The 22,915-nt window shown below is 44.1% G+C and overlaps 1 protein-coding gene across 2 annotated transcripts in view; it reads right to left on the minus strand.

The window, feature by feature from the left end:
* Nucleotides 1-11,927, minus strand: part of LOC138964929 (tubulin alpha chain, testis-specific-like) — a 66,314-nt gene extending 54,387 nt beyond the window's left edge. Inside the window, exon 1 of one of the 2 annotated variants that reach the window (XM_070337008.1) lies at nucleotides 11,497-11,927. In XM_070337008.1, the coding sequence (XP_070193109.1) occupies nucleotides 11,497-11,499 (3 nt within the window). In that variant the 5' untranslated portion in view covers nucleotides 11,500-11,927. The remainder of the gene's footprint in view (nucleotides 1-11,496) is intronic. The other variant, XM_070337009.1, reaches the window with a different exon arrangement.
* Between the last annotated feature and the right edge of the window lie 10,988 nt (nucleotides 11,928-22,915).

A 22,915-nucleotide genomic window follows, 5' to 3' on the forward strand; every position in this document is an offset into this window, starting at 1 on the left:
TCATCTACTGCTGAAGTGATCTCTTCAGTACTACTTTGTACCCGAATTCTGCCCAGCAAAAGACAGTTTGGTATCTTAGAACTGCCAACACGTGTTTACAAAGGGTGGTTATGGGTCAGTTTTGGGTTAGCTGTATCCCTCTGTTACTTTATCTATGCCCTGTTGGTCTTTGTTGACGTTTTAAAGCGGTTATGCGCTATAGAAATCTCCTTAATAAATAAATAAATAAATAAATAAAAGAAAGAAAACTGAATAGAGTGGTGGCGAGTGATGGGAGTGGTTGATCGGGGTCACAGAGAATCTATATCTCTGTGTTCGGGGTAGGGAATTGAAGTGGGTGAGAGGAAGACGAGGCATGGACAGACAGACAAACGTAAACACGTACGCACGCAGACAGACTGACACGGAAATATACTTCGAGTCGGACTGAAAGGCAATTAGAAGACAACACGGGAATGTACTGTGCTGTACTCTCCGGCCAGGGCAACACAATGCGTACCTTACATGCCGGGCAGAAAAATACCAATGCCCTGACGGCAATGCCACAACTGACCTCGCAGCACAAAAGCTGGGTAAAACAAGCAACTAAAGAAAAATGAAAATAATAATAATAATAATAATAATAAATGAGCATTTATATAGCGCAACATCATAACTTTACAATTATGCTCTTTGCGCTTGACACAAAATAAAGATAATGGTGAGGAACATTACTCTGTTAGTGGCAACACACACTCTGAAGGCTGGGAGAATCAGTCCATACAACAGCCCCCTCCCCCCCCCCCCCCCCAACCTCACCCTCTCTTCACTCCCCAACCACGCTCCCCCCAACCCCTCCCCCTAAAAAAAGAAAAGAAAAAGGGCCACAACCACACTGTACAAAGTCTGGGAGAATCAGTCATTACAGCCCCCCCTCTCTCTCTCTCTCTCTCTTCACCCCCCATCACCTATATATATATATATATATACATATATATACCCCTCAACCCCCCCCCAAAAAAAAAAAAAAAAAGTGGAGGGGGAAAAAGACAACCGGCTACACACAAACTGGTAGTCAGTCCTTACTGGAGAGAGACAAGAAAAGATAAGGAAAAACAAGACACCAAGAGTGTACGAGGGGCTCACTTTGGCATAAAACCTTTCACTTTTGCGGAGCGTGTCAGGTTAAGGAATGAGGAGTGGAAAAACAGACGTGATGTAAGGTCATGCTCCCCCCCCCCCCCCATCCCCCCCCCCCTTTCTCTCTTAACTCACTGGGTTGCTGCGCCACGAGACTTACCTTTTACCTTTTGCCTTCACTTCACAAGAGTACACAGAGCTAGAGGGGAGGAGGTCGAGTGGGGGTGGAGTTGAGGGCAGGTGAGAGAGAAAGAGAGAGAGAGAGAGACAGACAGACAGACAGACAGAGAGGGGGAGAGTGAGAGAGAGAGAGGGTGAGAGAGAGAGAGAGAGACTCAGAGAGGGGGGGAGAAAGAGAGAGGGAGAGAGAGAGGGAGAGAGGGGGAGAGAGAGACAGAGACAGAGAGAGAGGGGGAGAGAGAGAGAGGGGGGAGAGAGAGAGGGGGAGAGTGAGAGAGAGAGAGGGGGAAGGGAGAGAGGGGGAGAGAGAGAGGGGGGAGAGAGAGAGAGGGGGAGAGAGAGAGAGAAAGAGGGGGAGAGTGAGAGAGAGAGAGAGAGGGGAAGAGTCAGAGAGAGATAGAGAGAGAGAGGGGGGGAGAGTGAGATGGGGAGAGTGAGAGAGAGACGGAGAGACGACGAGAGAGAGAGAGAGAGAGAACGAGAGAGAGAGAGAGAGAGAGAGAGAGAGACTAGAGAGAGAGAGACTAGAGAGAGAGAGAGAAAGACAGAGAGACTAGAGAGAGAGAAAGAAAGAGAGATAGACGAGAGAGAGAGAGAGAGACGGTGAGAGAGAGAGAACGAGAGAGAGGGAGAGAGAGAGAAAGACACAGAGAGAGAGACTAGAGAGAGAGAGAGATAGAGAGAGCAGAGAGAGAGAGAGAGAGAGACCAGAAAGAGAGAGAGACCAGAGAGAGAGAGAGAGATGCACCCGTATACTCTTGTCTGAGCTTTTCTTTTTTGCTTGATCGAGTTTGCTTTTTTGATTGCTTCCGTCTGGTTTAGTGAACAAAGGTTTGATTACCTGCCACTGAGCGGAAAGAGCAGAGACTGATGTAAGCCAAGTGTGAAAATTGGCAAGAGGTTTGATGAGTAAGAAATGGCTCTGTGTCAATAGCACAACGACGTAGATTACCTTGTCAAAACACTGCTGCGCAGATGAGACAAACTGAAAGCATGAAGTTAGTCATCCACTACAAAATATCTCCTTTACGCAACAACCACTCTCTATCGATGCCTAGTCATGCTTTTTAACCACAGATCAATCCTTTCATCTAATAGTGCAATTGTGTTTTAACTAAATCCTCACTTTCTACTACCGTCAAAGATCAGAGTTTGGCTTATGAATCAAAGACACAAAGCACGAATATTTGTTTTAAAATATCATCCGTCTTGTGTGAGGGGTCATGTAGACCGCTTCAGGGGGGTCTACTGACGCGTTTACATGTGATAATAATAGCATGCTTCCACTTAGACACGTACCAAAAATCACATGCTTAGCTACCGCCGCCTGTTCAGAGCGAGACTTTGGTTGGCTGAATTTATTTTGCACATAATTATGTGTCACTTTTGAAAATTAATTCAGCAAAACATCCTCACTTTGCATAGTAAGTAGCTGAACAGCTGATTTGCTGGTATGTGTCACAGTGGAAAGGTGCTCTTAACTTATCCCATGTAAAAGCCTGGCTAGATCTGTGTTGGTTTACATGATCGCTCACACGAGTAGGACTGCATCTCTAAATGCATGTAAAAAGAGAGTATCGACACAAGTCATCTTGAAAGACGGTTCCAAGTTTGAAAATGATTAATGCTTGTTTCAACTGGCAACAAGGCTTGTGCGCCTACAGACATTATAGTACGCTGCTTATCATGAAATGGAGCCAAGTGCGCTTTGCGATATACAGAAATAGAAAACGCTCTTTATCTGATTAGTACAGTGAAAGCACAAACTGTCACTCTTTTCTACAGGTTAATTTTTTTCTTTTTTTTCTCTCTCTTTTTTGTATTTGCCAAGCACATCATTGTGGGGCTTTTAATCAATAACATGCATCCGTAAACAATGTATCATCATTCATCCTTCAACATTTATAATAATTTGTAAATGGCAAGTATACAAGACATATATATACAACATTGGGACATAACAGACAGACGGACATATAACATACCGTTCGCCTACAAGTAAGGCCGGAGCATAACATAACATGCAGATTACAATACTTGACATTATGGACGTATTACCTGCTTAATAATAATACAGTCAGATAATAATACAGTCAAACAAACAAAAAACCAACCAAACAAACAAACAGGTTAATGTTGTATGCTATTCAAAGTTGTGAAATCCACCACACGGGAACTGATTTTGTCTGTCTCTGTCTATATAAATGTCTACAGAAAAACGGTATCCTGCAGCTTGGGTGAATGTAAAAACGAACGAACGGCCCGTAAGAAAGCGAAAAGAAGACAAATAGACTAGAGTGCTGGTTAGAAGAGAAAAAACAAAAAAAGAAAGAGAGATGGCAAGCCCAAACCGAAAGTCATTTGATTTTAATATAAACATACTTTGAAGGCGGGAGAGGTGCGTAATGGGGTATACACACTGTTAGATTTACGTGGGTTTTTTTCCCATTTTTTTTTTATTGCTTTTACCATGACATTAGGTCAGCATTTATGTTAGAAAAAAAAGAAAACAAGAAATTCCTCCGAGGTAGGAAAAACACCCCCGTCAAAGGGAAATAACCTTCTCAGTTGGTGGCAGTGACTGAGTGAGAATGGTTATTTCCCTTTGACCATTAAGATGTCCCTCTATAAGTCCTTGTATAATTTTAATCCACCAATAACTCCCTAACCGTGTGTTTGACTGGTCCCAATTTTTGTAAGGACCGTCTCAGGAATGTATAGAACCTGTTCACCAAGTTTGGTGACGATCGGTCCGTTCATTCTTGAGATCTATATGCGAACACAAACAAACAAACAAACAAACACATCGACCGAAACCTATACACACCCCTATACCGGGGGTGTAAAGAAGTGAAAGAGATGGGGCAAAGTGCGCCCCAAGACAGGTTCAAAGCGGGCCACAAAATCTCCGTGTGTGTGGCATAGTAAAGGAGACCTCGCGTCACCCACTACTCATTGGCACGTGCACAATGATACGAAAAAAACTTTACTGTCACAAAAACGGAGGCATGGCCCATATATATAACCATGGCAGACAGCACGCAAGTTCCACGCAAGCTGGAACGGTGAAAAGATGAGAAGGTCTGCGAAGAGAGCGGTCTGGTCATACTTGCCATACTGTACAAAACGTTGTTAAAGCTGGAGTCACATGCAGAAGGTTCTTGTAATTTTTCGTTTGTTCTCTTGTAGAAGTTCAATGGATGCAGAAATTTAAAAAAAAAGGTCCGTCGGATAAAAAGAATGTGCGTTGGACATAAAGGGGGAGCTGCATACGGTCAGTCGTCCGGACATAAGATAGCTGATGAAAGCAGCTAAAAATCATCTTTATTCCGTCTATTATAATGAGGTTAGCTAATGTTCAAAGATAATGCCCAATATTCAAGAAAGTTGATGCAAGGTACCAAACATTTGCTGACGGGGATAACCGTTTCGAACTGATACACAATCTTGGCGGAGAGCGATATGATGTTGACTTCAACATTTTATTTAGTTCGTCAGTCAATCTTATTTTCGGTTCAAGGCCGGGGCATATAACTACATGGCGGACTGTTGACAGAGGAAGTTATAACCAGTTTTTGACAGTTTTCTTGAACTGTACCCGAGGTAGTGTATCTTTGATACATAAATCAGAAATGTGGTAGACAGCGGAGACTTTCCAGCGTCAAGTTCAGTGACTCTCGCTTTAACAGGTGCAAAGGGAAACAACAGCTGTAGGAACATCTGTCTGCAGACAGGGGAAGACGAAGCGAGGAACTACTTGGCTTTTTACCTGTTACTCCGCACCCCTCTACAGGCAATTCTCAGGGTGTACACTCCGCACCCCTCTACAGGCAATTCTCAGGGTGTACACTCCGCACCCCTCTACAGGCAATTCTTAAGGTGTACACTCCGCACCCCTCTACAGGCAATTCTCAGGGTGTACACACCGCACCCCTCTACAGGCAATTCTCAGGGTGTTCACTCCGCACCCCTCTACAGGCAATTCTCAGGGTGTACACTCCGCACCCCTCCACAGGCAATTCTCAAAGTGTACACTCCGCACCCCTCTACAGGCAATTCTCAGGGTGTTCACTCCGCACCCCTCTACAGGCAATTCTCAGGGTGTACACTCCGCACCCCTCTCCAGGCAATTCTCAGGGTGTACACTCTGCACCCCCCTACAGGCAATTCTCAAGGTGTACACTCCGCACCCCTCTACAGCCAATTCTCAGGGTGTTCACTCCGCACCCCTCTACAGCCAATTCTCAGGGTGTTCACTCCGCACCCCTCTACAGCCAATTCTCAGGGTGTACACTCCGCACCCTTCTACAGGCAATTCTCAGGGTGTACACTCCGCACCCTTCTACAGGCAATTCTCAGGGTGTACACTCCGCACCCCTCTACAGGCAATTCTCAGGGTGTACACTCCGCACCCCTCTACAGGCAATTCTCAGGGTGTACACTCCGCACCCCTCTACAGGCAATTCTCAGGGTGTACACACCGCACCCCTCTACAGGCAATTCTCAGGGTGTACACTCTGCACCCCTCTACAGGCAATTCTCAGGGTGTACACTCCGCACCCCTCTACAGGCAATTCTCAGGGTGTACACTCCGCACCCCTCTACAGGCAATTCTCAAAGTGTACACTCCGCACCCCTCTACAGGCAATTCTCAGGGTGTACACTCCGCACACCTCTCCAGGCAATTCTCAGGGTGTACACTCTGCACCCCCCTACAGGCAATTCTCAAGGTGTACACTCCGCACCCCTCTACAGGCAATTCTCAGGGTGTACACTCCGCACCCCTCTACAGGCAATTCTCAGGGTGTACACTCCGCACCCCTCTACAGGCAATTCTCAAAGTGTACACTCCGCACCCCTCTACAGGCAATTCTCAGGGTGTTCACTCCGCACCCCTCTACAGGCAATTCTTAAGGTGTACACTCCGCACCCCTCTACAGGCAATTCTCAGGGTGTACACTCCGCACCCCTCTACAGGCAATTCTCAGGGTGTACACTCCGCACCCCTCTACAGGCAATTCTCAGGGTGTACACTCCGCACCCCTCTACAGGCAATTCTCAGGGTGTACACTTCACGTGTTTTGCCTTGGTTGTTGAGTGGTAACAGCTTAGGGTAGGGTTCAAATCCCAAGGTAGATTTCAGGGTGTCTGTCAGTCTGTCTGTTTTTCTTAAATGACCCCCCCCCTCCCCCACCACCACCACCACCACCACCAACCTAACTCCCTACCCCCCCCCCCCCCCCCCCCCCCCCCCCCGGCGTCGTTTTGGTAGTTTTATGAAAATTGCCTTTTGCTGAAAATAGGTTTGCACTTGTGTCAATGCCAACTAAATATGCTTTATGTTGGACGCAGTGAGCAGTCAGTGATGTCAAGCGCCGTTATATGATTGTCTGCGATTTTGTGCGAGTGTTTGGGCGTGTTATTTTGGAAATCCGCCACTGAGAGTTATATAAAACAAAGAAACAAATTGTGCGCTCCCTGTGTGTGTGTGTGTGTGTGTGTGTGTGTGTGTGTGTGTGTGTGTGTGTGTGTGTGTGTGTGTGTGTGTGTGTGTGTGTGTGTGTGTGTGTGTGTGTCCGCGTGTGTGTGTGTGTGTGTGTGCGTGCATCTGTAAGTCATGTTTTGAGTAATTCTGAGTGTGTCAGTTTGCTTCTTTCTTTCTTTTTTTTTTCTGGCAGCAAAATGGGCAGATGTCATCATCCATTACGGCAGAGGCCTCAGTCATCAATCAACGGACTGTCAGTAATTAATGCTCGCTCAACCTTCGTCAGTAAGTCTTACCGCATTTCAACCAGTCATCGGCAACCGCTGCGTACGCTAAGCGGGGAATCCTGTGTCTTTTTGTCTCAGTGTCTGTGTGTCTGTGTGATTTATCTGCGGCATGCACCGTTTTGGTTGTACCAGACAATACTGACACCAACAATTGTCTCATCCGTAATCGAGAAAGACTGCTCAATAGTCTCACTGTGTCTCGACGACTTAGCTTATGAGCTGCCTGACTTTTTGTAAACACGGCTTGTGATCAGAGCGTAAGATACTAACAGGACAGATAGACCACTCGTTAACACGGCTTGTGGTCAGAGCGTAAGATACTAACAGGACAGAATGATAGACCACTCGGTTCATGATTGTGTTGTCTTTATTTTAAACTCATACATTTTGCTTTCTTGTTAGTCTTTTCTGTCTGTTTTCCCCTCTGTCGATTATCATCATTGTCTGGAATTGTGTTTCTGTTTGTTCAATAACTTTACTCAGGTCGACAGTAGATAACACAATTTATTTCTCAGCATTTCAAACAAACGAGCATTCACCTGGCACAAAAAGAACACCGCACAAACTCAGCGCCGTCAGACTAAACGTGATCTGATCGGCAGAAAAGGCAAAAAATGAAGAGGAGCCAACTCTCCTCATGAACGACAACACTACCAGATGTGTGTGCTAGAGTTATCTCCCCATCTGGAGGAGGGGGGGGGGGGGGTGTAAAGCTGGATGCAGGTAATGTGTATAATTAAAGGTCCAATCCTTCTCGCAAATTCTGTCTCATGTTCAAAAACCATAGATCTGGCCAGGCTGTTACATGGGTCAAGTTCATCCTTCGTCTTGGACATTGACCGAAAAAATACAGACTGACTCGATCAGTGCAGTGTGTAGAGTGGGAACATATGGCTCTCTTTAACCTCACAGATAGTCATGAGTGTCAATTAGGAACATAATTCAGCACACACACACACACACACACACACACACACACACACACACACACACACACACACACACCGTGACACACACACACACACACCGTGACACACACACACACACACTCTCTCTCTCTCTCTCTCACCGTCACACACACACACACACACCGTGACACACACACACACACACACACACACACACACACACACACACACACACACACACACACACACACACGCACATCTTCTCTCTCTCACCGTCACACACACACACGCACACACACACACACACACACACACACACACACACACACACACACACACACACACATATTGTATTGAATGCAATGTCATAGAAGATGAAATACATTTTCTAGATAAATGCAATAAATATGTTAAATTAAGGGACGAATTTAAAGAAGATGCTTCACATATCAATATGAAATATGCTAACAAAAATCCAAGTAACTTATTTTTAGAAGACGAAGTTCAGGTTCGTCTTGGCAAATTTGTTACGGATTGTTTTAGCATTGTATAATGCATTATTTGTTGTTTGTTGTGTCAATAACTTTACTGGTTCATGACAATAAACATTATTCTATTCTATTCTATATTCACACACACACACTCTCTCTCTCTCTCACCGTCACACACACACACAAACACACACACACACACACACACACACTCTCTCTCTCTCACCGTCACACACACACACACACAAACACGCACACACACACACACACACTACACACGCACACACACACACACACACACACACACACACACACACACACACACACACACACACACACACACATCCCGCTATGCACAGAAAACAGGCAGGCAGTAGACTGTGCGTATAAGGTAAAGGCACAATCCTTCCAATGTCGGCCCACAATCTCAAATCTGGCAAAGCAGAAGACCACCCAGCATCCACTTGCACTCATACAAATAACCAACGGCCTGGATACAGAGTGGTCTTTTTGTTTTGTTTTGATGAGCTTTAAAAGACACTAGTGTCAATCTGCAAAAGTAATTCATCAACAACAGCAAAAAATCCCACTCTGTATGCAGAGAAACTGAGCAGTCGAAATGTTGAAAGTTGATATGTGTCTAAGTTAAATACTCGCATCTCATGTTAAAGTCCTGCCAGACCGGAGACAGCGAGTTGAACTGTTTTCACAGGAAGGAATTATAAGCACTTCAAAGATGCTTTTGTTTCACGTAAAACCCTGGGCAGGTTCTGCAGCAGTAACTGAAATATCGAGCAAGATGTTACATGTAGCGTTAAAGTTAGAGATGAGTCAGAAATCCTCCAATATTACAATGCCCTTCAGTCTCACACCTGGTAATCTTCATGCTTCTTGCTTCTGTGTGCGTCTGCATGGGAGAGTTGTTGCTGTGTCGTCTGGATTTCTTGCAATGACTTCAGTGTGTGTTAGCGCCTGTCTGTATGCCTCGTGGTCTGTGCCGGGTGTTTGGTCGGTTTTCTTGTTAAATGAATGATTTGTTTTAGTGTCAGTCTGGCGGCATATTTCAATATTTTGTTGTCTTTCTTTCTCTTTAGCTTGCTGTCTGTCTGTCTTCCTTCCTTCCTTCCTTCTGCCTTTTTCTTCTTTTCTCATCTTCTTCTGGCACTTTTTCCTTTAATCGGTTTTTCCTGTCCCCCCCCCCCCCCCCCTCTTATTTTGTTGGGAGGGGGCTACGTTTTAAACCTGTGAAATTGCCTGTACATCAGTTTGTAATCGTTTCAGGCTCTCTTCTTCTGTTTTTCATTACAATTCTCGGGACATTGTCTTCGAGTCATGTCGGTTGCTCCCTTCTATCTTTGCGTCTGTGCCCGGTCGTGTTACTACCTACTGTGTTTTGTTTTGTTGTACGTGTGCGTGCGTGCATGTGTACTATGCGTCTGTGTGTGTGTGTGTGTGTGTGTGTGTGTGTGTGTTACTACCAGAGAGAGAGAGAGAGAGAGAGAGAGAGAGAGAGAGAGAGAGAGAGAGAGAGAGAGAGAGAGAGAGAGAGAGAGAGAGAGAGAGAGAGAGAGAGAGAGAGAGAGCGAATGAGAGAGGGACAATGACAATGACAATTCTTTAACTTGTGTTTAAGAGAGAGAGAGAGAGAGAGAGAGAGAGAGAGAGAGAGAGAGAGAGAGAGAGAGAGAGAGAGAGAGAGAGAGAGAGAGAGAGAGAGAGAGAGACAATGACAATGACAATTCTTTATTTTACGAGGGTAACAGAATAAGCATTGGTATACTTTTTTGCATCTGGCCCTCGCCCTAAAGAGGGACTAAAGAGAGAGAGAGAGAGAGAGAGAGAGAGAGAGAGAGAGAGAGAGAGAGAGAGAGAGAGAGAGAGAGAGAGAGAGAGAGAGAGAGAGAGGGGAATTGTATGGTTCACGAGAGCGAACTGAGAAGGGCGCTGAACCGTCTCACTCCATAAAAGCATATGCGCGTGCAGAAAGTGCTAATGAATGTCATAAATCAGTGTCTGCCAGGGAAACGCGTCTTGCTTCGAGTTCACGAGGCTTTTTGGATGAAAAGGTGAAATAACATAATGATACCACGCTTGTTGGGGCAGGGGAAAGCTGAAGGAGGGTGTGTGAGCAAAAGAGAAGCCAGGATGGGTAGACTAGTCTACGACTTAATGGGTAAAGATAAAGAAATGAAACGAAAGAAGAGGATGGGGATGTGGGTAGGGGTAGAGATGGGTTGGGGGATTGACTGCGCATAAGAATGTGAAAAGTAAAGGTCTTACAACGTTACGTTCTTACACACATTAATGTTAATTCAATGATGCGGTTAAAAATTCTGGAATGCTTATCTATTGAAGACAACAACAAGAAGCAGACCGGAATAGAGGAGAACTTACAACTCGGAATAAGTATTGCTCCCACTGTACGTGCCCACTGAGCATGGGAAGGGCGGGGTATGGAAGAAACAAAGTCTGTGGTAGAGAAAAGATAAGAAAATAGCTAGAACGGAGAAGAGGGGATACTAACACATTTTTTTGTAAATGAAAAATGAAAATTTAATTATCTGCTTTTTTTTCAAGGGGAAGAAGTGCCACACAAAAAAAGAAAGAAAAGAACAAAGATAAATATATGAGGAAACTGTATGAGTAAAAGATTGCACCAGTCCCTAACATCATGTTGAAAGAGAGAGATTGATTGATTGATTGATTAAACTTTATTACAGAAGGATGGAGATTTTAGGCGTTGCCTAGTCTTACAATCTGTCCTTGCTAACTAACATGAATACAAAACAGACATGAAAACATTATAAGACAGAGAGACAGAGAGAGAGAGAGATGGAGTGAGGGAGAGAGAGACAGAGACAGAGACAGGCAGAGACAGAGAGACAGAGACAGACAGACAGGCAGACAAACAGACAGACAGACAGACAGACAGACAGAGAGCGAGACGCAGCCAGACAGACAAACACTGACACAGACACAAAGAGAAGATGAAGAATTCACACACACAAAAAGCGAAAGTGACTCACCATTTTGCTGACGAAGAGAAAAAGACTGAACAACTCTAAAACTTCAAATCAGCCGCACAAAACCGCCACAGCAATGCTGTATCAGCCCGTCACGACTTTGACCAACTGACTAATTGAGTTGTCCAGACCAGTCCAGTCCGCTGACCGCCGATGATCTCCTCTCTGGCAGGTGTACGGCAACGGTCAGTATCACCTGGGCAGGTGTAAAATTCAGCAGAGCGGCAGGAGAAGCAGGAGGATAAGGCCAGAGTCCCAGGCGGGGGCAGAAAGAAGAGAAGTGCTCGGTACGGGGCTAGCGTGAGGTTACACCGCGTACGCTGCTTTTTCTGCCGATGTTCCGCCACGCTCCCTGCTTTTCAACTCCTTCTCGCTTTCTTCCTCCTCCCCGGCACTGAGCCGGCGTGACGTCACTTTTTGTTGGCCTGCACTGGCTTGCACGTGAGACCGGTCTACTTTGAACCGAAAAGTTTGGTTCCGAAAGTTCAGGACGGGAGCTGGAACCATGGACCGGCGAGCTTTTTTTTGGTAATTGGAAGACATCTGACAGACAGAAAGACACTACCCGGTCCGGCACTGCTGATTTGGTAATTGTAACCTGTCAAATAAGTTGTAACTTGATGATAAAAAAATTGAAAACATTTCAAATAGACAAATGTAATCCAAACCGACATAGCGACCGGCTGACGTATTTTGACACAAAAAAAGAGTAACACAATACCGGTAATTTACCGGTTAAAACCAACGCTGTGTAACCGCCATATGTTTCTGAGTGTACGTCTGCTCACAGGAGCTTGTATCCAACCACCGGTCGATAATCATTTACTCCTGCATGCTTATTATTTACTGCTGCATGCTTACCCTTACTACTACTATTTATAGTAGTAAATAGTAGTAGTAAGGAGACTGTATGGAATAAGGAGTAAATATATGGAATAAGGAGTAAATAATGATCGGACCGGCGATTGGATACAAGCTCCTGTGGTCTGCTGTGTCAGCTAGCGCATAAGGTTGTCAAGCCTATTTTAAATAAAGAGTGCTTCATCGAGCTTTGCGTACCGGTAGCCTAATTCCGTGAGGTGCAGATGCAGGTGCACGTAGAGTCATTGAACCAGAGTTTGAAATTGATGTTTGGTTTAAGCGTGTTTTTATTAATTTGTCTTGTATACACGTTTTAAACAGTAACATTAAGAACGTTAACAAGCAGACTGCTTATGGACAAGTTCTAAAACTGGTAATCAATACACATTCTGATAACAAGACATGGCGAACAAGTGATAACTGACTTCAACCCTTTTCTTTCAAAATATGTCATAATATTTTATTCAAATAAATATGTTTATCTTTCGTCACTATCATTCCCTTCCGTCATTCCTAATCCACGGTTCTTTATCCGGAAAACCGAGACACTGAGTTATATGCCTTTTAAGACTGTTTGTATAATTATTTAGTTGTTGTTTTACCGCTTGTTTCGTGTATTTCAAAGTCTTTTGAGAAGCTAAAGGCATTATGAGCGTGTTTCCTTGTATCTTTCTTGATGATTTGACTACGAATTTGCTGTCCAGACTGAGTGGTCACACACAAAAATGTGTTCACCCGATAAAGATTAACCGCCGGGAGCGAGGTTCAACTTCAGTCTTGACTTCAAAGGGAAGAACGTGGCAGGTGATGCACAGAGACATGTTATTGTGCATCGTCTCTGCGCTGCGGCTGTTGAAGGCTATGGCGTGTTTAAAGATGCCGTCCTTTCAACGTACACGATCACGTTCACCGCCACATGGAATAACATCATCCTTTCACAACATACAGTGGAAACCTCCAATGTAAGACTGACTTCCAATTCCCCATCCTTAAGACCCTGCTTTCTCAGATGTTCAGGCTATTCATATCCTTTGTAATTTACCATCATTTTAAGTCTTCCTCCATTTTAAGACCCGATTTCTCAGGGGTTTGAAGCTCTTAAACCTGAGGGGGTGGTTACACTATACTAAAAATCAGTTGCTAGGTGACTGGATCTGGATTGTTACGTTGCAGGGCCGATAGGCATATGCGCAAGTTCTTTGCAAAGTGGGATATTGTGTGTGGAAATAATTCAGCACATTGACATTATGTGTCACTTACAAGATCACTTGGTTCAACACAAATGTGTGGCGGGGATGTAGCTCAGTCGGTAGCGCGCTGGATTTGTATCCAGTTGGCCGCTGTCAGCGTGAGTTCGTCCCCACGTTCGGTGAGAGATTTATTTCTCAGAGTCAACTTTGTGTGCAGACTCTCCTCGGTGTCCGAACACCCCCCGTGTGTACACGCAAGCACAAGACCAAGTGCGCAACGAAAAAGATCATGTAATCCATGTCAGAGTTCGGTGGGTTATAGAAACACGAAAATACCCAGCATGCTTCCTCCGAAAACGGCGTATGGCTGCCTAAATGGCGGGGTAAAAAACGGTCATGTACACGTAAAATTCCACTCGTGCAAAAAACACGAGTGTACGTGGGAGTTTCAGCCCACGAACGCAGAAGAAGAACAGAAATTTGCCACTCTGCACAGGAAGCAGCCATGCTGTTTATTTCTGGCACGTGTTGACAGATGCTCCAACACTGCAATCCACAGGCTGGCTAGGCAGGGCAAGGCAAGGCACATTTATTTCCGCAAGTACATGAAAAAACTAAAATACAAGAACAAGAAAGAAATGCAGGCTGTTCCACCAACTTGGTCTTGTGCTTGCGTCTGCACATACGTTGACCTGGGAGATCGGAAAAATCTCCACTCTTAACCCACCAGGGGCCCAAGGACTGTTATGCCGGGGTGGAAGTAGAGATAAGCGCCTACTTCCCAAGAAATGCTCCATATGGCTTCGTGTCTACAAACACCTCTGACAGTCAAATCCAGCTCCTGGCCTTCACGTGGCGGGCCCTGTCTTCGACTAACAGGAGAAGGGATGCAGGCGGGTCCCTGGCGCCTTAAAACCAGCTGCTTCGGGCAGATGGGGCTCGTCAACCTGGCCTTGGATGGTCGCTCATCTAGGAGAAGGACAACTCCGATTTCAAAACCGGCACTGCCTTGTGTGTGCCTTGGGAAAGGCAAAGGCTACGAGAAGGAAAACTTCGACAACAAATCCGGGTAGAGTGGACTCGACAGCCCAGCAAGGCAGCTACTCTTGGGGAGGAGGCAACCCTGAGTAAGAACCTCAACCACCGAAGACGGAAGACAGCAGCCAACTTGGCGTGGGGAGAAAATCGGCTGTCTACGCTTCCACGATAATATGGCCGTGCAATCATCGAACGCAGAAGAAGAAGAATAACCCACCAGGCGGCAGCGCCATCCGTTGTACATTATAAAAAGTGAATCGAGGTAGTGAGTTCTAGAGTGGAAGAAGTTGCCCTTTTGTAGACAAATTGAAACAAATTAAATTCCTTGACAGATCTTGAATTCTGCTCAGGTAATATTAATACATTTACAAAATAGGTCTTCGTGGTAAGACGTCGGCCTCCTAATCGGGAGGTCGTGAGTTCGAATCCCTGTCGCTGCCGCCTCCCAGGTCAACTTATGTGCAGACATGCCACTGACTTAACCCCCTTCGTGTGTACACGCAAGCACAATACCAAGTGCGCACGGAAAAGATCCTGTAATCCATGTCGGAGTTCGGTGGGTTATGGAAACACGAAAATACCCAGCATGCCTACCCAACGAAAGCGGAGTGCACGAGCTCACACGTCACAAGAATTTCTGGAACGCTGAAAAAGAAGAAGGTTTTCGATTCGCACGTTTTACTGATGACGGAGCATTATTTTTCAATCTATGAATGATGTAACTGTTTCTTTTGACTCGCACAAATGACAGCTGATACATGGCCATAACCTTGCTTTATGTATGTGTTTATTCGTGTTGTCCATGCTTTGCGGAAAATGTAGCCTACGTTTGATTGATGCTCTTGACCAAAAGACAGTGAGCACTGAATGTCTCAGAGAATTAATCTAATCAAGATCAAACCAAAGCCCCCACCGATACGTAGAAGTAGAGAAACATGCTGATTTTTATTCTGTGATGAATGAGAATTTAAACATCGCTTTTGAAAAGGACCAGACGTGGATTTTAAAATTACGAGGTTGTTGTTTTTTGTTGTTGTTTTTTCAAACAGTTTTATTCAAATAACTACAAATAACAATATCTCATACAATGAATTAAATACAACTTATAGAGTACAACAAGCTAAGTTTATAAACGTGTGGGTTTTTTGTTCCTCGAACACGCACACAAAAATGCTTCTTATCTGTAACTGCCTATTAACAATACTTTCCAACGGTAAAAATGATTACGAGTTGATAATCTAATTTAAGCAGTTGTAAGCATAGTAGTATGAGAAACATCCTGAAATCATACATTAAAATAATTTGTTGTAGGTATTTTTTCACCCCACTATCATTGATTTTGTAAATATAGTAGGTGTGCACTTTGTCTTTTGCTGAATAATGATGAAAGTAGCTAGGCAGCAATATGGAAATTCTTGTTTATTCTATTAAATAAATTGCTTTTATAATAAATAAGTTGGTGATTTGCTGAGACCATTACAAAGTTCAGAGGTTCAAGCTTACAGAAAAAAGGAAAAGTAAAACCTTGCGTCTTTGATAAAAACACACTTGGGAATCCAACAATAGTTTAGTATTACAGTCGAACCTGTCTAAAGAGACCTCCCAAGAGACTGAGCAAAAGTGGTCTCTTTAGGCAGGTGGTTTTTATGGACAGGTGATTCATATAGTCGTAAAACCCGTCGGGGATCCTTTGGGGTGGTCTTAGTTGGCAGGTGGTCTTCAAGGACAGGTGGTCTTCAGGGCAATTTCGACTGTACTTGTTAGAGAGAAAAACTAAAATCAAGCAGATGTCCCTTGAAAAGAACCCAAAACACAGCTTTTAGTGCAGTTACCTGTAAAAGAACATGGCGTCTTTGAAAAAAGCTGAGATCCAAATGAATTCAACAATAATGTTAATGTTTTTACAATGATATCAATAGTTATTTGATACGAAAAGACCCCCAAATACTGAGACAGCTTCCTTAACGGTATTCTTTGAAATAAAATAAAGACAGCTTCTTTCGCAGTAACTCAAAGCATGGTCTCATTGAAAACGCCAGCCTTACAAGTATTTTCATTTGCCTTAAAAAAAACCTTACCACAGAACAACTGCTACGTTTGGAACTAGACTTGCAAGGCCTGCTTTTACTCAAGTGGAATGTGTACACACAAACACACACACACACACACACACACACACACACACACACACACACACACACACACACACACACACACACACACACACACACACTGCTGTACCCAAAGAAACACACGTACCTAAAGTGTGGATGGTTACCTAAGAGGCGGCACTGGGTGTAGTGCCTTTCTAGTGCACTTGCACTACAACAGCACTGGGTGCAGTACTCGCTCCGGCATCGAAGAATTTTGCACTAAAAAATGCACAAAATTTGACCTATTTCGTCGCCTATAGAGGACGGAAAGAATGTCATTTTGAACATTGTTATGACATTCTTTCCGTCAAAAAAGTCAATTTAACGGTGTTAAATGAAGCGACCATCCACACAATTAGGTTGTCATCCAGAGTTTAGGTTGCCATCCACGTGTGGATGGTTGCCTTATGGTGATTTAGGCAACCAAACCTGTGGAAACGGGGGTACACACACACATACACACACACACACACACACACGCACACACATACTGCTTTACCCTAAGAAACACAAACACACCGTGCCACACACACACACACACACACACACACACACACACACACACACACACACACACACACACACACACACACACACACACACACACATACACGCAATAACAAGCTTCGTCCGTGATCATTACCCTAGCTTACCCTACAGGCTTACTCTCAAGAAATGATAAAAGTAGATCGCACTAATATGCCTTCTGTCAACAAGAGTTTGGAGAGACTCATTTCTTCAAAACATCTCGATTCCATGGAACGGAGCAATTTGGGGAAATATTGATCTGAGTTTAAATGTAAGGCGTGGCTGCGTATAATGTTGATTTTTGGCTGAAAACGACTGACGTAATTGACAATTGCCACGATAATGAAACGAAATTCTTTTTAATTATTCGATCAGTCACTGCGCGTAACGGCCACGTACACATTTGAAGATGATTGTTCGGACAAATTGAATACGTAATGATGAAGCAAAAAAGCCTGTGTACCTAGGTACACGCCCATTAGAACAACGTGATTTCAGTGTCGCGGTGTAAAAGATAAAATGCGTGTCCGCCTCAAATCACTCTCCAAATATTCAAGTCCTGCCAAACTTACCCTCAGGGATAAAAATGCACCACAGTTCCACAAACAGATGGCAAAGGGCAAACAAACACACGCAAGCACGCACGTACACACGCACGCACGCACACACACGAGCGCACGCACGCAAACACGAACGCACACACACACACACACACACACACACACACACACACACTGACACACTTGCGCTCACACACACACACACACGCGCGCGCGCGCGCGCTCGCGCCCCTACGCAGACCCTCGTTATTACTTTTGTAAATTCAGAACTATTTGACGTCTGTCAAGAATTCCTTTTAGGATCGTACAAAGAGATGGACACATTTTTGGTGAGAGCAAAAGCCGCTAAATACCCTGCAGGCGAAAAGAAAGTTCTTGGCGATTAATTGCTCATTGGATCGACATTACATGATTGTGGTTGTTTTTCAATAATGGCTATTTAAACACACACACACACACACACACACACACACACACACACATACTCACACACGTACGCACACACACACATAGGCTACTCACGCGCGCACTAAGAGAGAGAGAGAAAGGGAGAGAGAGAGAGAGAGAGAGGACGAGCGGGAGGAGAGAGAGAGAGACATTTCAACACTATTAAACTGAATGCTTTTTTTTTCTAAATCGTGTTTGATTTTAGGTTGCTGTGTGTAATTGGACATTTTAAAAATCGAAGATGGGAGGTGTATATATAGCACGTTTTGCCCAGACGCACCAGTTGCTATGTTTCCAGAAAAATTGTCCTGAGCGTATGGAGTCTTTTTTCCTTGTGGACACTGTGTTTGAAATAAGTTGAGGGCCAAGAAGTAGTTCTGAGTTTGAAGGCGCTCTCCAATCTGACAAGAATGGTAATAAAATATCAAATAAAATACAAACATAAAGGGAAAAGATGGACTGCTTTAAACGCTCCACAATCAAGGAAACTTAGAATATAATATTAACGGGTATCTATATCTTAACCAGTTTGTTTGTTGCGGTTGTTGACACGTTTTAGAATATAATAGAGGTTCTGTGATCATTTATAGAGAACTTTCTCCAGTCGAAATGAAAAAATACGTGTAGCTCCGTTCGAAGGGTCAAATTTTGTTTAAAGATGAATTAAAAGAATGACATTTGGAATACGAACCGTTAAGCCTACTAACCAGCTTCCAAAGAAACACAGCAAACTGAATTGACTTAATTATGTTTGACTAACTGACTGACTGACTGATAGACGGACGGACGGACGGACGGACGGACGGACTGACTGACTGATTGAAGTACTGACTGACTGGCTGATTGACTGACTCGTCCTGATTGACTTACTCGTCATCAAACCTTGATGGCTGATTGACGAATGGTCGACACAACATACTTGAGGGTGAAATGAGTACAGGTTTTCTACAGGCTGATCGAAATACTAAAGTATCAAACTAGGTAATGTGTTTGTGTAATATACTTTAAGTGATGTGTCTTTTTATTTGAGTTCGAAAACCCATAAAGTGTGTGATTTGCATTTCATGATTTTTTTCAGAACATTCTTACCTACCTGGTGGTATTGTTGTGCCCGCGCTTTGCAGCAGTATGCGCAACTGAAACGACGCAACAATACCCTTCAGCGCTACCCAAGAACCTAGAAGACCACACAACAACATCTGCGGGTAAAGATATGCATCTTGTAAAATGTATTGTAAGCCCGACCTGTAAAGTATCCTTCATGCTAGTGACAGTCGTCTATCAATCAATATGAGGCTTATATCGCGCGTATTCCGTGGGTACAGTTCTAAGCGCAGGGATTTATTTTTTTTATTTTTTTATTTTTATTTTATGCAATTTATATCGCGCACATATTCAAGGCGCAGGGATTTATTTATGCCGTGTGAGATGGAATTTTTTTTTACACAATACATCACGCATTCACATCGGCCAGCAGATCGCAGCCATTTCGGCGCATATCCTACTTTTCACGGCCTATTATTTCAAGTCACACGGGTATTTTGGTGGACATTTTTATCTATGCCAATACAATTTTGCCAGGAAAGACCCTTTTGTCAATCGTGGGATCTTTAACGTGCACACCCCAATGTAGTGTACACGAAGGGACCTCGGTTTTTCGTCTCATCCGAAAGACTAGCACTCGAACCCACCACCTAGGTTAGGAAACGGGGGGGGGGGGGGGGGGGGGGGAATTGCTAACGCCCTGACTCAGGGTCGAACTCGCAACCTCTCGCTTCCGAGCGCAAGTGCGTTACCACTCGGCCACCCAGTCCTTGGGACAGTTTCAGTTCAATCCATGTAGATCAAAATGAAATGATCCTTTAACTAAAGGTACATTCAAGATTTCTTGTGTGAGCGTTCATGTTCTCTATCAAAGGTATGTCCAGATTATTTTCAATTCTAAGTTGTGTTTTTTTTTGTACACAAAATAAGATCATAACTCCACAGAAAACCCAAAATGAGAGATTTTTGATCAATAGACGATTTTCGGATTTTTGTTGGTTTGTTTGTTTGTTTGCTTAACGCCCAGCCGACCACCTGCACGAAGGGCCATATCAGGGCGGTGCTGCTTTGACATATAACGTGCACCACACACAAGACAGAAGTCGCAGCACAGGCTTCATGTCTCACCCGGTCACATTATTCTGACACCGGACCAACCAGTCCTAGCACTAACACCATAATGCCAGACGCCAGACGCCACTAGATTGCCAATTTTAAAGTCTTAGGTATGACCCGGCCGGGGTTCGAACCCACGACCTCCCGATCACGGGGCGGACGCCTTACCACTAGGCCAACCGTGCCGGTATTTTCGGAAATAACTTTATCGGCTTTTATATTGGTTGTGAAATAGTGGATACCCTTGCTTTTTTCTCGGACAACATACATTCCCACTAGTTCCTGTCCCCGTGTGTCAGACATACCCCTCGCTAGTGATTGGCCACTACAATGTTTGTCCTAGTAAAAGCAAGGGTATTCACTCTTTCACAACCCATACAAACCCGACAGCGTTATATATGTTTTCGGAATTCGTTTAACAATTGTGTAACTGACACCAGAGCTGAGATGCACGAACCGAAAGTGGGTGCCACAAAAACGGGCGAGAACAAACCGCGGGATCTGATTCGTTGAAATCACAACACATCTAACTTTCAACCAATCCAACCCTGCGGGTGGCACCCGTTAAAGGCAGAATATACCTGCGCAGTTTCAGCGGCACAGACGACACACTGCATATTATTGATGCTGCGATAGGGAATATGACGAGTACATGGCCTGTTTTCCTTTCACGCAACGTGTACGGCGGGCTGGGATAATCTGCAGTGCGTCGTCTGTCCTGCTGAAGTTACATAGGTGAGCGCCAGGCCTTAGGGGCAAATTATACCTGCGCAGAGTCAGCGGCACAGACGACGCACTGCAGATTATTGAGGTCATTCTTTTTTTTCCCCCAGCCCGCTACACGTTGCGTGAAAAGAAAACAGGCCAAGTACTCGTCATAATCTCTATTGCAGCATGCAGCGCCGCTGGCTCTGCGCAGGTATAATTTGCCCCTTAGGGTGGTAGCTTTCCCGTGCACCTCCGACCTGTGCATTGAAAGCAGGCAGGCTGTTCATTGCTGGTATGTGTCCAGTGAAAGGATGCTCTTAGGCCAACAACAACAAAATTGTCTGTTTACGGTAACATAGGCCCCAAAAAAATAGGGTCGGTAGGTCGGGATTTTTTTTTTCCCCAAAAAAACCATATTTTTCAGTTATTTACCCAAAAAACAAGGACATTTTTTTTCTTCTTTTTTTTCCCCAAATCGCCAAAAAAAAGTCTAAGGTCGCGCGAAAAAAATAGGGTCGGTCGGGATACCGTAAACAGACTATTTTTGTTTTTGTTTTTTGCCTTATAACACGTGAAAGTCTGGTCAAACCTGTGTCGGTGAACATGACCGTGAACGCAGGTAGAACACTATGAGTAAGATGCGAGGATGGGACTTACTCACCGTATTTTAAACCAAATTGATTGACATTTACGTCAAGCATTTTTTGTCCACACTATATGATTGCTCGAACGCTTGGACATTATTTGAGTAGTTCGTTCACTGAAGTTGTCATTAAAATCGAATTTTCACAAACAGATATCAAAGTCATTACGTTGTTATCCTGATCACATTCTGATTCCAAGAATAGATAGATATGTCATGTTTACTCAGAGAATGTTTTCACCATGAAAGAAATTAGGTACGCGTTCGCATATATATCACCGGCTTCGCGGGGGCGACCGTGACCCGTCTCGGTTTTCGGCTAGCCAAGTCTTACTACAGATAGTCTGGGTGATGACGTAGAGGTTACATGCCGAGTCTCAGTGATTATTAAAAATAATGGTCAAAGTTAGCGGATCATGAAAAATGCGAGCTTCAGCGAGCTTTTTCATGACCGCGAACTGAGACCATTATTTTTAATATTCACTGAGACGAGGTAGGCTTATATGTAACCTCTGTATTCCTCCTTTCTTCAGTTTTTCAAAGAAAAAGGGTGTTTTCGTGCAAGAGTTTGATCGAATCCTATTTACTCAACCAGTCTACCTGCGAAGGCGATTGATTAATGCGCGGTTGTATAGTTCAGGGAAATCATTCAATTCTGTTAACACTTCATGTCAGTTTTCCCTGTAAAATCAAGTACACAGTTATGTTGGTATTCTGCAGTGGCGGAAAAGGCAGATAGTGTGTGTTCAGTTTATATTTTGATATCGCTAAAGAAATTTTGTTTCGTCGAATTTAGTAGCAGACGAACTTTTACACCCGTGTTCCAACGTTAAATACTGTATGAAGTTCGGTTTTCTGGGGCAAAACAGTGTATGAAACCGGTTTATGTTCTTAACATTGATGGGATGCGTGCATTTTGTTGCGTGTGATCTGTTTATGAAATGAAATATTGTTGAAAACTGACCGTCGGATTGCAGTCTTTTGTCGAAGCAACGGAAAGCAGAAATTTGAAAGGGAATCTATACTACTCTTGTCGCTAGACAAAGTATGAGAGTTACTTGCCTTGGGAATTTGCTTGCACTGAACAGAGATCTGAAGCGATTGTCTCTGCACTGATCGTTAGATTTGGATTTT

The sequence above is a fragment of the Littorina saxatilis genome, linkage group LG4, assembly GCF_037325665.1.
Source record: "Littorina saxatilis isolate snail1 linkage group LG4, US_GU_Lsax_2.0, whole genome shotgun sequence".
NCBI lineage: Eukaryota > Metazoa > Mollusca > Gastropoda > Littorinimorpha > Littorinidae > Littorina > Littorina saxatilis.